The 16,240-nt window shown below is 23.8% G+C and overlaps 5 protein-coding genes across 5 annotated transcripts; 4 read left to right on the forward strand and 1 right to left on the reverse strand.

The window, feature by feature from the left end:
• Window positions 1-411: 411 nt before the first annotated feature.
• Window positions 412-1,154, forward strand: PY17X_0204000 (conserved protein, unknown function; the record flags this gene model as incomplete). The annotated part of the gene is made up of 3 exons (XM_022957924.1): window positions 412-522; window positions 739-842; window positions 1,076-1,154. 3 exons carry the CDS (start codon window positions 412-414, stop codon window positions 1,152-1,154), a joined length of 294 nt encoding a protein of 97 aa, XP_022811334.1.
• A 1,195-nt stretch (window positions 1,155-2,349) lies between these two features.
• On the forward strand, window positions 2,350-7,486 carry PY17X_0204100 (kinesin-8, putative; the record flags this gene model as incomplete). Its single annotated transcript, XM_022957925.1, has 5 exons — window positions 2,350-6,321; window positions 6,561-6,623; window positions 6,772-6,894; window positions 7,011-7,166; window positions 7,373-7,486. 5 exons carry the CDS (start codon window positions 2,350-2,352, stop codon window positions 7,484-7,486), a joined length of 4,428 nt encoding a protein of 1,475 aa, XP_022811335.1.
• A 655-nt stretch (window positions 7,487-8,141) lies between these two features.
• Window positions 8,142-8,747, forward strand: PY17X_0204200 (adenylate kinase-like protein 1, putative; the record flags this gene model as incomplete). The annotated part of the gene is made up of 1 exon (XM_723069.2): window positions 8,142-8,747. One exon carries the CDS (start codon window positions 8,142-8,144, stop codon window positions 8,745-8,747), a length of 606 nt encoding a protein of 201 aa, XP_728162.2.
• Window positions 8,748-9,078: 331 nt separating this feature from the next.
• On the reverse strand, window positions 9,079-10,428 carry PY17X_0204300 (transcription initiation factor TFIIB, putative; the record flags this gene model as incomplete). The annotated part of the gene is made up of 3 exons (XM_022957926.1): window positions 9,079-9,651; window positions 9,775-10,229; window positions 10,401-10,428. The coding sequence occupies 3 exons, from the start codon at window positions 10,426-10,428 to the stop codon at window positions 9,079-9,081; spliced, it is 1,056 nt and encodes a 351-aa protein (XP_022811336.1).
• Window positions 10,429-13,769: 3,341 nt separating this feature from the next.
• Window positions 13,770-15,110, forward strand: PY17X_0204400 (uncharacterized protein; the record flags this gene model as incomplete). Its single annotated transcript, XM_725185.1, has 1 exon — window positions 13,770-15,110. The coding sequence occupies one exon, from the start codon at window positions 13,770-13,772 to the stop codon at window positions 15,108-15,110; it is 1,341 nt and encodes a 446-aa protein (XP_730278.1).
• Between the last annotated feature and the right edge of the window lie 1,130 nt (window positions 15,111-16,240).

Below are 16,240 nucleotides of genomic sequence, written 5' to 3' on the forward strand. Positions count from 1 at the left end.
AAATTCAAAATAACCCCACACTAGCCTAGGCTCACAAATGTCCCGTTTAATTAACCCCAACTTTTTAGCTATACAACTAAAGTAATAAAAAAAATTATTTTAAAAAATATAAACTTAAAAAATATAAACTTAAAAAATATAAATTTAAAAAAAAAATTATTATTTTATATATTGTATAATAAAACGCAATTACGCATATTTTTATTTTTTCCACATTTTGTACAAACACATGTTGACGTGACTAGCGAATACTGCTTATCTCAATTTATAAAATAATTAAAACTCTATAAAACTTTTAATATATTTATTTTTCCCCTTTTTTAATAATGGCTATTTTTTTTTTATATCACAATCTTTTCCGTTATGTGTATTAAATTTTATGTACATAAATAAAATTTATTAAAAAAAAGAATGGGAACTAACAAACTTGAAAATCTGAAGAACAGTATAAATACATTTGAAATATTTATGAACCAATATATTGTAAAATATAAAAATAGCAAAGTTTGCTATATATGTAAGGTAAAAAGAAATATATTTCCTTAAAAATGTTAATATAAATATGTACAAAAAATATTATTTACATGCTATATTTTTTTATCATATTATTATTATCATCATTATCATCATCATTATCATCATCATTATCATCATCATTATCATCATCATTTTCTGTCTGCACGTATATACAAAAAATATCTACATCCATCATTTCTTATTTGCTATTTCAATTTCCAGAACAAAATAAATATAAATGATGTTCAAAAAATGGAAGACATTTGCCCTAAAATGTGGAAATATTTTCATGGCATAATTAACCAGCCACAATGCCCTTTACAAAGGTTAAAAAAAAAAATATGACCATGTTCATAATTTTTTTTCATTTATTTTAAAAAAATGAACATTATGTCCTAAATATTATGAACAGAGAATAAATAAAAAAATCCACAAATTATTATTTTATATAATCCGCATGCATTTTAATATCATCATGTTAAAGTAGAGTGCTCCACATATTATCCCATGTTACACCACCTCATCACTCTAGTTTCTTTTTTTCTCTTTTTATTTTTAGCTTTGGAAAGGTTTTAAAAGTGAAAGATTTACGATTTGAAGAGCTCGAAAAGTATAAAGATATTTTACAAAGAAAATAAAACTCTCAACATAATTGCCAAAACCCTTCACACATAAATATATATATATATAGAATTAAAAAAAAAAAAAAAGCTATCCTTTCTTTATTATTATTTTATAAATTTCCTATTTGTTTTCCACTTATTTATATATTTTTTGTTTAATTTTATTTACACAACTATTACTATTAAAAAAAAATGTTGATATTATTTTATTTAATTGCCAATGTCTTAAAAATGTGAAACTGGGAATTGGCTTGTTTAAGGAATATACATATAGCACATATACAATTTTAGGTTAATGCACAAATTAAAAAAAAAAAAAGAGAAAGAGAGAACAAAATGAGGTTGTATATATATATATTTTTTTTTTAAAATATAAACCTTTAAGATCTACAAATAAATTTGTGTGTAATAACAAAACATTTTTTTTACTATATTTGTTTTTTTTGGCTACCTATTTTATTTTTTTATATTTCTATTTTTCATGTTTTATGTATAGGCAATGCAAATTATGCGCTATTATTTTTTTTTCAAACAATAAATAATATATTGTTAATAAAAAAAGTGAAAAATATTATGTACAGTCATAAAACTTATGCATATGTATCACACAATATATTAGTAGGATTATGAAAATGCATAACATAAAAAAGTATAATATATATTACACACACAAACACAAACACACACACACATTTTGTTTACTCTCTTGTCCACATGCATTTTTCATATTATTATTTTTTTATAAAAGGAACGAAATATAATTATCATTTATTTTTAAAAACCCGGTTGTGCATTTATTATTTATTCGCATTTTTTTTTTATTTTTAGCTGTCTAATTTTGAAGAAATATATTATATATATTTTTTTTTTTAATTCCTTAACTTAATTGATAATAAAAATAAATTATAGCTCTCCATTTCGTGAATATATATAATATACCTTGGCGTATATATAACATTTATATTTTCTTTATTTTGGAATTTTCTTTATAATGCATGTTAATATATAAAAAAAAAAAAAAAAAAAAAAAACAAGGGGGAGAAAACATCGTTTGGCTATTTTAACATGCACTCATATATATAAATGTTTAATTATGATAAAAAAAAAATATATATGTACATCTATATATGTGGATCTACTTGATATACTAAGTTTGGTAAAATTTAAAAACATAAAAAAAAGAATCTAATAATATAGTAAAGATCAAAATATGAAAGATAAAGAAATCGTAAAGTTAAATTCAAATGGTGATAACCATTTAATAAATCTTAAAAATGTGCAGGATCAAAATTTATCAAGTAGTGGTATTCCTTCTCGCTATTCATCATTTGAATCAGATGTACAAACACCAAAACAAAAAAATGATAACATCTATAATACTAATAAACTTAACAAAAGTATGAACAACACATCATTAATTGCTGATACTCAATATTGTAATAATAAGACTGATGATACAAACTTATCAGAAAAACAACTTTTACAAAAATATATTTCAAATAATTCTACATATAAATATACTAACTCTATAGATCATCAAAATATAATGAATACACATAATGAAGATTTGTCTACATACAAAAGAAATGACATAACTGAACATATTGATATAAAGAATCATAATAAAGAAAATAAAAAAAATGAACATGAAGAATTAAAAGTAGGTCATGATTTAAATTTTCATAACAATTTTTATAAAAAAGATGAAATGTGTGAAAAAAAATTAATAGAACCCATAAAAAATACATCTATAAAAAAAGAAGAGAATCAAAAAGATACCATGAAAATATTTGTTAGTAATTATGGAGATAATATATATAGAAATACAGAAATAGACAAACATCAAACAGAATCATGCAAAAATTATACAGATCAAAAATATAAAACTCAATATTATGATGAAAATAAATTATCACCTCTATATAAAAATAAAAGTGATAAATTTTATGATACATTTAGCGAAGAAAAAAAAGAATTACATTTTAATTCAATAGATAAGCTAATGAAAGAAATACAAATATTTAATAATTCGATGCAAACTATAACATCTAATGATCCTACTTTTATACAAAAAAATAATAAACAAATTTATTCAGAAAATAATTCAAATAAAAGAGAAACAAACGAAATAAATAATAGTCTTATTATGGAAAACATAGTTAGTTCTAATATATCGACAGATGCATGTTTTGGTGAATCGTCTCAAAATTCTAATCGAGAAACATCAACTATCCTTGATAATGAAGAATATAATTTTCAAGAATATTCCAATAATAATTGTTATGAAAAAAATGAATCCATAAAGAGTTTTAAAAATTTTGTTAAATCTGAAATAAAAACAGAAAACCCTATTTTGTATACTGAGGGTAAAACCCCTCAACATACAGAATCAAAACAGAACAACTTAATGGACAGTCAGTTAAATAAATCAGATGTAGAATACACTGATCAAGAATCTGATAATAACAACTTATACAAACAAAATGATGTATCACCAACATCAATGAAATTAACAGATGTAGAACCATATGCCAAGTTAGATAATGAAGAATCTATTGAAACTAGTAAAATATCATCTACACAATGGGAAGAAATGAAAAAAAGTTTTTATGATATCGAAAATAACTTGCTATATCTAAACAGAGAAAAACATTGTTCTTTGGAACGAAACATAGAAGGAACCAAACTATTGAATCTAAACGATTCTGAAATGAATGAAGAAATGAATGAAGAAATGAATCAAGAAATGAATGAAGAGAAAGATGAGACGCCAAAAATATCATATTATACTGATCATCATTATATAGAAAAAAACGAAGAAGTCATAAAATCACATTTAGATTCTGATAAAAATTCTACAATTTACAATTATATACATAAAGATTCATTTCCAAATTATGAATATGATGATACTGAAACTAAACATCTAAATATTCTAAAAAATTGTTCAGAAAAAGATGAAGCATTTCAAAATAAAAATCATATATCTGAACAATTTAATTATAATTATTTACATGATTCCACTAATAAACAAAATTCAATAAATTTATTTACTCCAAAAGCTTATCAAAATAATCCAAGTTGTTATTATACTGATAAGGAAATTGATATTCATTCTCCTCATTCTAGAAGAGATGTACTTCCTGATCTTAACTTGGAAAGATGCATCTATTCGAAGGAGGGTTCTCCTACTGGTGCAATTGATACTCCTAATGGTGTTGATACATCTAATAGAACCGACACATCTAACAGAACCGATACAGCTAAAATTAACCCAGGAGGAAAGGGAAAAACACCACGAAGTTCAAAAAGTGGAGGATCTACCAAAGCATCTTTTGCAATCGTAAAAACTGGAAAAACAAAACAAACAGAAAAGGATATAGTTAAAACACCAAAAATTGTCAAAAAAAATGAAGGAAATGCAAGAACAAGTGTCAATGGAAATTCAAGCGGAAATGTAGGAACAAAATCTCCTTCAAGTTATAATATTTCATCAAGTTCAAATTATTCTACACAATGTAATAATGGAGGAAATGGAATAACTCCTACATCTACTAAAACAAATAAAAATGAAAAAGATATAACATACAATATGAATGTTGTAATTAGATGTAGACCCATGAGTAATAGTGAAAAAAATGAAGGAGCAAAAAATGTTATAAAAATTATGGATAATAAAATGATTGTGTTACTAGATCCAAGTGATAATACTGATAATGTATTAAGACAAAATAGAACTAAAGAAAAAAGATATTGTTTTGATTACGTATTTGATGAGAATAATACTCAAGAAGATGTATATAATAATAGTGTAAAACCATTGGTAGATGCAGTAATAAAAGGATACAATTCAACTGTATTTGCATATGGAGCTACAGGTGCAGGAAAAACACACACTATTATAGGTTATAAAAATGAACCCGGTATTATGATGATGATATTACAAGATCTATTTAAAAAAATAAAAACCTTAAAGGCTATGAACGAATATAAAATAAAATGCTCTTTTATTGAAATATATAATGAAAATATATGTGATCTTTTGAACCCATCAAGTGAATATCTTGATTTAAGAGAAGACCCTGTAAAAGGTATAACTGTTTCTAACCTTTTTGAAGTATGTACTACATCTGTTGAAGAAATTATGGAATTAATTCATACAGGAAATAGAAATAGAACCCAAGAACCCACAGATGCAAATAAAACCAGCTCAAGAAGTCATGGAGTATTACAAGTAACAGTTGAAGAAACAGAAAAAGGACAAGGATTATATCAACAAACAAAAAAAGGAAAATTGTGTGTTATAGATTTAGCAGGAAGTGAAAGAGCTAGCCAAACTAATAATAAAGGAATGAGAATGTTAGAAGGAGCAAATATAAATAGATCATTATTAGCTTTAGGAAATGTTATAAATGCATTAGTATCTAGAAGTAAAGGAACTAGTAAATCAAATTTTATACCATTTAGAGATAGCAAATTAACAAGATTATTAAAAGATTCATTAGGAGGTAATTGTAAAACATTAATGATTGCTAATATAAGCCCTTCACATCTATCTTATGAAGATACACATAATACACTAAAATATGCAAATCGAGCAAAAAATATTAAAAATGTTGTTACATCTAATTCTGTTGTAGTTAAACATCATTTAACTATGTATATAGATGTAATCGAAAAATTAAAAACTGAAATAGAATGCTTAAAAGAACAATTAAATGATAAAGAAAAAACACACGATTTTATAATATCTGAATCTAATTCTACAAATTATGATTATTATGATTCAGTTAAAGATTGTGATAAAAATTCTTCTAGAGAGGAATTACTCAATATTATCTATTTCTTAAAACGTGAAAATCAAAAACTTAGATGTAATTTGGGTTCTATAACCCCACATATCTCAACTCAAGATTCGTCCACTCCTACAAATGAGCTTATCAAATATACAGAAGAAATTAATAATATCAAAATTATTAATGAAAAATTATTTATAGACAATAAAAAATTCAAAGTTAATCTTCAAGAGTATATTCAAATAATAGAAAATCTAAAAGAAGTTAATAAAGAATATAAGAACCAATTTAATTCTCTAAAAGATATGCTTTATAATCATGATGTTAGTCATCTTCAAATGTGTCTCTGGCTTGATGATCTCAAACGCAAATACACTCAACTAAAGGTTGGGGCTAGTTAGATCGTACCACTTCACATCGTTAGTCATGCGCCACATCGTTAGTCATGCGCCACATCGTTAGTCAAGCGTCACATCGTTAGTCAAGCGTCACATCGTTAGTCAAGCGTCACATCGTTAGTCATGCGTCATATCGTTAGTCAAGCGCCATAGATGCCAGAACCGTAGTAGTCCTAACTTAGATGCAGAATCGATGGTTCATTATCCGTTATTTTGTTTATTTGTAGGAAAACATAACAGATAAAGACAATGCTCAACTCTTAGAAGGATTGCAAGATGAACTTAATAAAGTATATTCAGTTCTTTCCATTTCCACACATTATCTACCTAAACATGCAATCCTTTTATTTTATTATTATTATTATTATTATTATTATTTTTTTTATTTTTTTTATTTTTTTTATTTTTTTTTTTTTTTTTTTTAATATATGTAAACAGGTTTTAAATGAGCGAAAGCAAATAAAGAATTTTATTTTGAATATCGAACAAAATATTGTTGAAAATAAAGAAATAAATATGGATGCGCTTAAAGGAAATCATATTAAGATGCTTGAGGAGAATGTAAAAACAAATTAAATTAAAAAATAGTGTAATACAATTATAATTAGGATAAATATTTATATGATGAATATTTGTTTTGTTTCTTAAATATATATATACACTTTACATTTTTTTAGAAAACTAAAATGGAAAACCAGTTACAAATAAATATAAAACAAACTAACAATTTAATAAACAAACTAGTTGCAAATATAAAAGATGACCAAATGAAGAGCTTCATGTATTTATTTTACACAAACACACTTCTTATGCAAGAACGAGAAGATTTCCAGGTATGACATTAATAAGCAAGGAAAATGCAACGCTAAAAATGCAAGGTCGAACGAGAAGCGAATATGAAGCAAATATCACCAAAGCGGCCAGCACAGCCTGCATCTAACTACTGCTCATTGTTTAACTCTCATATTTATTCGCTCATATTTGACTGCTCATATTTGACTGCTCATATTTGACTGCTTCTATTGCTACAATTTCTCAGGACCTGTTTGAACTATCTTCTGTCATAATTAGTCACAAAGAAAAACACCTTCATAAATTAACTGACGCACCAAAGATCTCAAACCTTTCTAGCATCACAAAAAATAAAACTTGAAAATGTTTGAACTTTACCATTCACCTTATTTGAATCCGTAACAACAGAATCGCAAAATTAAGAGAAATAGAAATGAAAATGCAAAATTAAGAGAAATGAAAATGAAAAATTAAGAGAAATGAAAATGCAAAATTAAGAATGAAGTTTGATGAAATGAAAATGCAAAATTAAGAGTGAAGTTTGATGAAATGAAAATGCAAAATGACGAGGTATCATTTTAATTCATAGCCTTTTAAATTATATTCACTTTATAATTTATCCCACCTACATTTCTAATTTGTTTTTTTTTCCTTTTTTTTTCCTTTTTATTTTTTTTTATTTTTTATTTTTTTCAATATAATGTTTAATTTTTAAACCAAAACTCGAACAAACCATTTTAAATATAATAACATGGCATCATTGCCTTTTTCTTTTTAAATTTGTAAAAAAAAAAAAAAAAAAAAAAAAAAAATCATAATAATTATATAAATAAATAAACAAGTTTCGAAATATCTAAGTGGGGAATAAAACATAAAATATATAAATTGTAAAATTATAGTTAACTATACATATAGATGTGTTAAATGTTTCATGAACAAACTTTGACTGGTGAATAAATAAATAAAAGAATAAATAAATAAAAGCCTCACCAACCTTGAATCTATTAGCTCAAAAAATGAAAACAGAATCTAAGGAAATACAGAACCCACCCAAACTTCCAAACATAATCATAACAGGAACACCCGGAGTTGGCAAAACTACTTTAAGTGAAGAGTTGGTTGAAATAATAAATAAAGATTTTGAAGAAATGTTTAAAATAGATGTAAAAGAACCACTAAAAATGATACATCTAAATTTATCAAATATAATAAAAAATGAAAGATTATATGATGAATATGATGACGAATTAGATGCAAGTATATACAGTGAAGAATTAGTAAATAATAAATTAAAAAAATTAAATTTGGAAAATGGTGGTTATATAATAGATTTTCATGATGTTAATTTTTTATATGAAAATAAATGTATAGATAAAATTTTTTTATTAACAGCATCTACAAATGTTTTATATGAACGTTTAGAAAATAGAAATTATAAAAAAGAAAAAATTAAAAATAATATTGAATGTGAAATATTTCAGGTTATAAAAGAAGACATATTAGAAAATTATGATGATGAAAATATTTTTGTAGAGTTACAAAATAATAATTTAGAAGATCATGACAAAAACATTTCTTTTATTCAAAAATGGATTCATTCTTATGTGACTCATGGGTTCTAATAGATGTTATCCATTCTTCCACATCTCTTCATTTTTCCATTTTTTTTCATTTTTTTTCATTTTTTTCCCATTTTTTTCCATTTTTTTATTTACTTCCTTGTTTCGTTTTCTTCAATTTTAAAACTTATACTCTTCATTTCTATGCATCCATTTTTAAGAAAAAACAAAACCAACATAGTTTGGTGCAAATGGAAAACTTCATTTTCTTATTCCACAAAAAAAAAAAAAAAAAAAAATTAAATCTTTACATCTATATTATAATAATTTCAAACAAATTTACTGAAAATACACAAACATATATAGATGAATATAAAAGAGAAATAAAATATTATTATCGTCTCTTTTTTTTATCATCATGTAAATATTTATGTTTAAGTATAATCAGTTTAGTGTTATTTTCCTTTAAATATTGTTTTGGTAAAATATATTCCGATGCAGCTAATAATTCTTTAAAGGTTGTTTTAAGAGTATTTGTTGTTACACCACAAACAGATGCAATTTGTGATAGATGTGGAAGTTTTACATTTTTTTCCTCACTAGTATTTAATTCAACAATTAAATGAATAGAACCACCACATAACGAATTTAACCTATGAGATGTTGTAATCAAAGTTGTAGCTTTCTTAACAACATATTCTATTGCCTCAATCAAATCTGTAGATAATTGTAATCTATTCGATAATGAATAAATTAAATGTGATATATTTTCATTATATACAAAAGCTCGAGATGGTAATACTTTTTTTAACTTATTTATTGTTTTTCCTAAATCTTTTTCTTTATATGATCTATCAAATGTTATTAACTCTTTAATGCTTTTTATATGACCCGCTTCTCTACATGCAAGGTAAACAACTCCTAGCATGTTCAGGTTGTTTATTCGGTTCTTCAGTTGGTCCATATCCTACAATTCGTGGGTGTGGATGGAATGTGAATGTGGATGTGAATTCGTGAAATTTTTTCATCATTTCATCATTTTTTTTCACTATTTTCATCATTTTTTTATTTTTTTTTTTAGATGACTCACCTGCAACTCCTTCGTTATTTCCTTGGCCCGCTCAATCACATTGCTTCTCAAAAAAAAAGTCTCACAAATTAATTTTAAAATGTTAAAGGCAGATAATAATGTTTGGTCATTCTTATTAATGTGTGTCATCATATTAAGATGTTGTAATTTTTTACTTGATTTAATAAAAGTAGTACTGGTTAAATTATTTTCTAACCATATATCGCTAGCTTCACCAACTCTATTTCTATCATTACTTTTTGATTGACCATCATTACTAAAATTTCTCCATTCTTGTTCTTCTGATAATATATTCGTTTCTATAACTAGCCCACATCCATTACATATTTGTGTTCCTTCGCTTGTATCACATATTATTATTCCCTTTTCTTTACAATCTGGACAAAAATTATTTTGGATGCCTCTAAATGAATGAAATAATCTTCTATTTATATTCCCACCTTCATGATTCTTACCTAAAAATGTTAGAAACGGTAGAAACGGTAGAAATGGTAGAAATGGTCGAAATGGTCGAAAAATATGTACACTTTATTTTGGAAGCAAACCATGCACATTCCCATTTTACAAACATGCACACTCCCATTTTGGAAACATTTTTAATTATAAAAGCTACATGAATAAATTACTTATTCGTGATGAATGGCTTAAAGACATGTTCTTGTTCTGTTCTTGTTTTGTTTATGTTTTTTTTGTTTTTTTTGTTTTTTTTTGTTTTTTTTTTGTTTTTTTTTATTACAAAATGATGAGATTTCTTTATTTTTTCATTTTTTATATGTCTGCTCTTCAATCTTTTATAGATAAACTTGTGAAAAAAAAAAAAAAAAAAAAAAAAAAAATTCCAATCTTTAATTATAAAGTTTTGAGCTATGGCTACATTAGATACATATATAATAATACAAAAGGAATCATATTTTATCAAATTTTTTTTTTTTGTTTTATTATTGAAAATGATTCTTGATATATATAATAAAGCTTAATTATAAAAATTAATTATAAAAATTATTTATATTTTTTTTATTTATAATCACTAAATTAATAAGTTACGTATATACATATATGATATTTATTTTAATCTAGTTGGAAAATTTTTCATATGACCATGCAATTACATTTAAGGAAAAATTAAAAAAAGCCAAATTACTAAATTGTTTTATATAACTTATATTACAAAAAACATATTTTATGACTCTATATTGTTCAAAATTTTTTGATATTTTTTTTTTTTGTCAAACATGATGAAGTAAGAAATGAGAGGGTGGTAATGAAAAAATAAAAATTAATGTAACTAAATAAAAATAATTAATAAACTATATTAATATTGAATATAAATGAACAGGTAGGAAAGCAAAATAAAATATATCAAAATCATACATACATACATACATACAAATTATATATCACCAAAATGTAAGAAAACTGAAAAACATATTTATAATAATGAATAAAATGTACTGATATTGCAATTTATTTTAACTCCGTAAATTATTTTTTTTGCTTTAACCAAAAATTAAATAATAAAAAAACATCAACTATATATATAATATATATATATATACATATATATAATATGGATGCGAAAAAATAATTAAATATATGTTTTTATTAACAAGATGAAAATCCGAATTGCTTTTTCCTTTCTTTTGGACTTTTAACAGTAATCAAAATTCAAAGAAAAAAAATATTAGTCCGCGTGTTCGATTTTATACACTACACGTTTGGGTTTTTTGTCATTTCGACGGGAAAAAAAAAGAAAAAAAGAAAAAAAGAAAAAAAAAAGAAAAAAAAAAGAAAAAAAAAAAGAAAAAAAAAGAAAAAAAAAGAAAAAAAAAGAAAAAAAAACATTACCTAATTTATACTCTTGATAATTTTTAAAAAGGGTATACACAAATAGCAAAAAGAAAGGACGTGAAAGAAATCAATTTACGTCTTCCTACATAAAACTAACAATTACACGCATATAAAAACAATATATATTGTGTTTATAAATTTAACGAAATTGCTAAACTATTTTCAGTGAATAAATATGTCCAAAAAAATCTAGCGATCATACGAATTATTTTGATAGTTTATGAACATGGTCATATTTTTTTATGTCTAATGTAAAATAATTACATGAACAGACAGGCTAAAATTATATCCTTTGTCATTATTTTACCAAACATACCTTTAATTGTACATTATTTTACCAAACATACCTTTAATTGTACATTATTTTACCAAGCACATTTTAAATGTTCTTGTTCTTTAAAATTTATTTACCATCGAATGGTGACATAGATTTGCAAAATTATGCATAAATTCTAAGTTACAATTTTGACACATTTAAATATCAAGTTTTATAAAAATACTATTATATGGTTGTTTTTTTTTCTTCCCTCAAAAATCGGAAAAAGCAAATATATACACGTTAAGAGTTTTCTAATTATACAATAAAAACTAAAAAGAGAGAGAGCTCATAAAAATATATCTTTATTTTTAATAAAAAAAACATTTTATTAACAATATCGTATGGTAGAGCTTATATGAATATAAATTATGTACACGTACATGCATATTATGAATATATATGTCCTCATATTTATGTGTGCATATATAATATTTTATTTATTTATAGTAAATCATTAAGATAAGAATAATATATGGGCTTAATATTATTATTGTTATTTTTTTGTCCCTTCTTTAAGCTTATATCAAGTATAATGATGAAATTTTCGCAAAAAAAATATCCCTTTTAAATACTGTACATGAAAATAATAATAATAATAATAATAGCCTAGTTCGAAATATATTTTTTATATTTTTTATATTTTTTATATGTTTTATATGTTTTATATTTTTTATATGTTTTATATGTTTTATATTTTTTATATGTTTTATATGCTTTCTTATATTTTATGTCTTACAAGCAAATAACAAAGTTCGCAAATACACAAAAAGAAAACGCGTACATCCATAATTTATATGCACTTATAAAACTTTTATAAATAAATATATAATATATTTAAAATGATAATATAGCTTTATATTAATGTATAGCCATTCCTTTCTTCTATAAATGTTTGTAGATTTCGACACTAGCAAAAAAAAAAAAAAAAAAAAAAAAAATTATAAAACTTTCACTGAATAGCTATTTCAATGTGCATACATAATATTATCATAATTTTTATACACATTTTTACGATTTTTCGAAATTTTATATATTATTAATTATATATATAAACAATATTTTTTCACATATAAATATTTTTCATAAATTATGTACACATTATTTTTTTCCCCGTTCTCTCCTCTGGCCATTTTAATATAAGATCGCTTAAAATAAGTTACACACATTATATATTGCAAAATACATTTTTAACTAAAATATGCACACATATGCGTTATAATATACCTTAGAAAATTATATCCCTCATATAATCTTTATGAATTTTGTAGGAAGCTCTTTTAAGAAATCTAAAAAAAAAAAAAAAAAAAAAAAATAGATTCTCATATAATGAATATATACATATATGCTATATATAGGCAAAAACTAAATATATATTTTTTTATATGCACACAAAATATTATATTGTAATTTTCAATACATATAAATAAAGTACATTCCAACTAATATGAATAAGCTAATAAAATAATATGTCCATCAAATAATAAAGCTAAAATATATTCCTCTCAATACATACATACTTATACATGTTAATTTGCAATCCATAAATAATACTACATCTATATTTCAAAGATAACAAAATGTAAGCAAAAAAAGGCTAAAAAAAGATAAAAAGAAGCAAAAAAAAAGCTAAAAAAAAGATAAAAAAAAGATAAAAAAAAACTAAAAAAATGCATATAATATATATATATGTATATATATATATGTAATATATATGATTGCCAAACAATTATCATATTTTTTTTCTCCCCCTCTTGTAGCCTCGGTCAGATTTTCAAATTGAATAAGATTCATTTTCATATCCCTTAAATATTAAACACATCTAACTATAATGAATGTCCTTAAAGAGTGTAAGAAAAGAAAATCAAATGCATTAGATGAAGCTTGCTTAGAATTGAGTGAAGAACCAATCAATGAAGAAATAACAAAAGAAGAAACTGAAGATGTCGAAACTCAATTTTCAAACTGGAAAACCAACAGTGGATTGTTATATGACTTTGTTTGTAGAAAAGAATTAGAATGGCCATCTTTATCAATGGATTTTGGTGATTATAGTGAAGAAAATATCAAAGATAATGTTTTAAATCAAATAGTATGTGTAGGAACCCATACATCTAATAATGAACCCAATTATTTATATGTATGTGATGTTCTATTTCCACTTGAACAATTGCCACAAGATAAATGTGTTTATAAAATAAATGAAAGCTATGAAGGTTTTGATTTTTGTTCAGAAAAAAAAAAAATTACAATTAAATCAAAAATATATCATGAAGGAGAAGTAAATAGAATCAGATTTTTACCTTTAGAAAAAAAACACATTGTTGTTACTAAAGCAATTGATGGAAACTTACATCTATTTGATATAAATAAACATACTATGGATGATACCACAAATAATGATTCACGAAAAATGAAACCAGAAATATCATTCATTGGTAATAATTCAGATGGTTTTGGACTTGAATTTAATAGTTTAAAAAAATATGCATTAACTTGTGGTAATGATGGAAGTATAAATGTATATGACTATAATAATTTAAATGCAAAATCTTTGAACCCATTTTATTCAGTAAAATATAAATCACCAATTAATGATGTTTCTCCAACAAATGATCCAAATTTAATATTAGCATGTGCAGATGATGGTTATATTTTAATGTATGATCTTAGAATTAAAACTACAGAACCCGCTCAACAAGTTTTAGGTCAACAAGTTCCTGTTAATGCTATCTCTTTGAATACATTTACTGGACATTTTGCATCTGGAAGTGATAATGGAAAAATTAAAGTATGGGACATTAAAAAATTTAATGAACCTGCACATATTATCAATGCACACAAAGAAGCTATTATCAGATTAAACTTTTCTCCAAATGATTCTTCTATACTTGCATCTGCAAGTAATAATCGTTTTATTAATGTTTATGATCTAAATAAAATCGGTGAAGAATTAGATGCAATAGATTTATCTGATGGTCCTTCTGAACTCATTTTTTCACATGGTGGTCATACACAACCTATAACAGATTTTAATTGGAATCATCACAAAAAATTAAAAATGTTTATAGGTTCAACAGCAGAGGATAATACCTTACAATTCTGGCAATTAAAAACCGAATTACTTGATGAGGAAAATACAGTTTCTACATCTAACACAGATGTAGAATAAACAAATTTTTATATATCTGTGTATGCATGAGAGAAAGAAAAAAAAAAAAAATTATCCCGTTCGAATATATTGTCGTTTTTTTTTTTTTATCATCTATTGGATCACACATCGTTTTATTGCATCTCTTATGCTTATGATATGTCTATTACTCGTTATTTTATTTTACTTTGCTTTTTTTTTTTTTTTTTTCTTTCTTTACATTTTTTACTGCATCTAATGCTGCACACACAGAACCAATGCATATGACACAATGCATAGTGAACTTTTTATAAACCACCTTCTAACATTCTCGTATTAAGATTTATTATCTTGAAAAAGTCAACTATAAATTTTTTTACCTTACTATTGATGCTCATCAAATAACTCAATGCTTTGTACATATCCCTGATGAATCACAGTTTTTTTTTTTTTTTTTTTCAAAAATAAATCATGATGTTATTAAAAAAGTGTACAGAAAATATAAGCTTCCATAATTTTAGATTCGCCAATACTTGAGCTAACGAATCTTTCCATGCATCTACTTGGTCACCCACATTCCAGTGTTGTGAAAATTGTTCATACAAAATTAAAAAGAAAAAAATTATTCGAAGCAAATTTTATTTTAATGCATTTGTTTTTTAATTAAAAAAAAATGGAGAATAAAAATAAAATTAATTATTTCTTCGATTTAATTAAAAAAAAGTATAAATAAATAAAAATATATATATATATATATATACATACGTTTAAGGGATTATATATATTTACATTGAATAAAAGAATGTGTGGGGGAAAAAAAAAAAAAATAGAAATGAAATATAACGTCCATATTCCACAATATATAAAATAAAACGAAAATACTAAAATAATTACACTGTTAATTATAAAATATGGTTAGCAACATGTTCACTCTAATTATTTGATTGCCGCTTTACACAGCTTAACCACTTCATTCTGTATACACATTTTTAATCATACTCATTTAAAAACATTTGAAGATAAAAAAAAAAAAAACACAGAAAAACATGCACATGGTCAGGTAAATTAAGAACATATAAATAAATACATAATACTCTATTTAGTTCATAAGAACATATATATAACAAATTATATAAACAAATTTAATCACATTTTGTGTGCAACATATATAT

This window comes from Plasmodium yoelii (genome assembly GCF_900002385.2).
Source record: "Plasmodium yoelii strain 17X genome assembly, chromosome: 2".
Taxonomy (NCBI): domain Eukaryota; phylum Apicomplexa; class Aconoidasida; order Haemosporida; family Plasmodiidae; genus Plasmodium; species Plasmodium yoelii.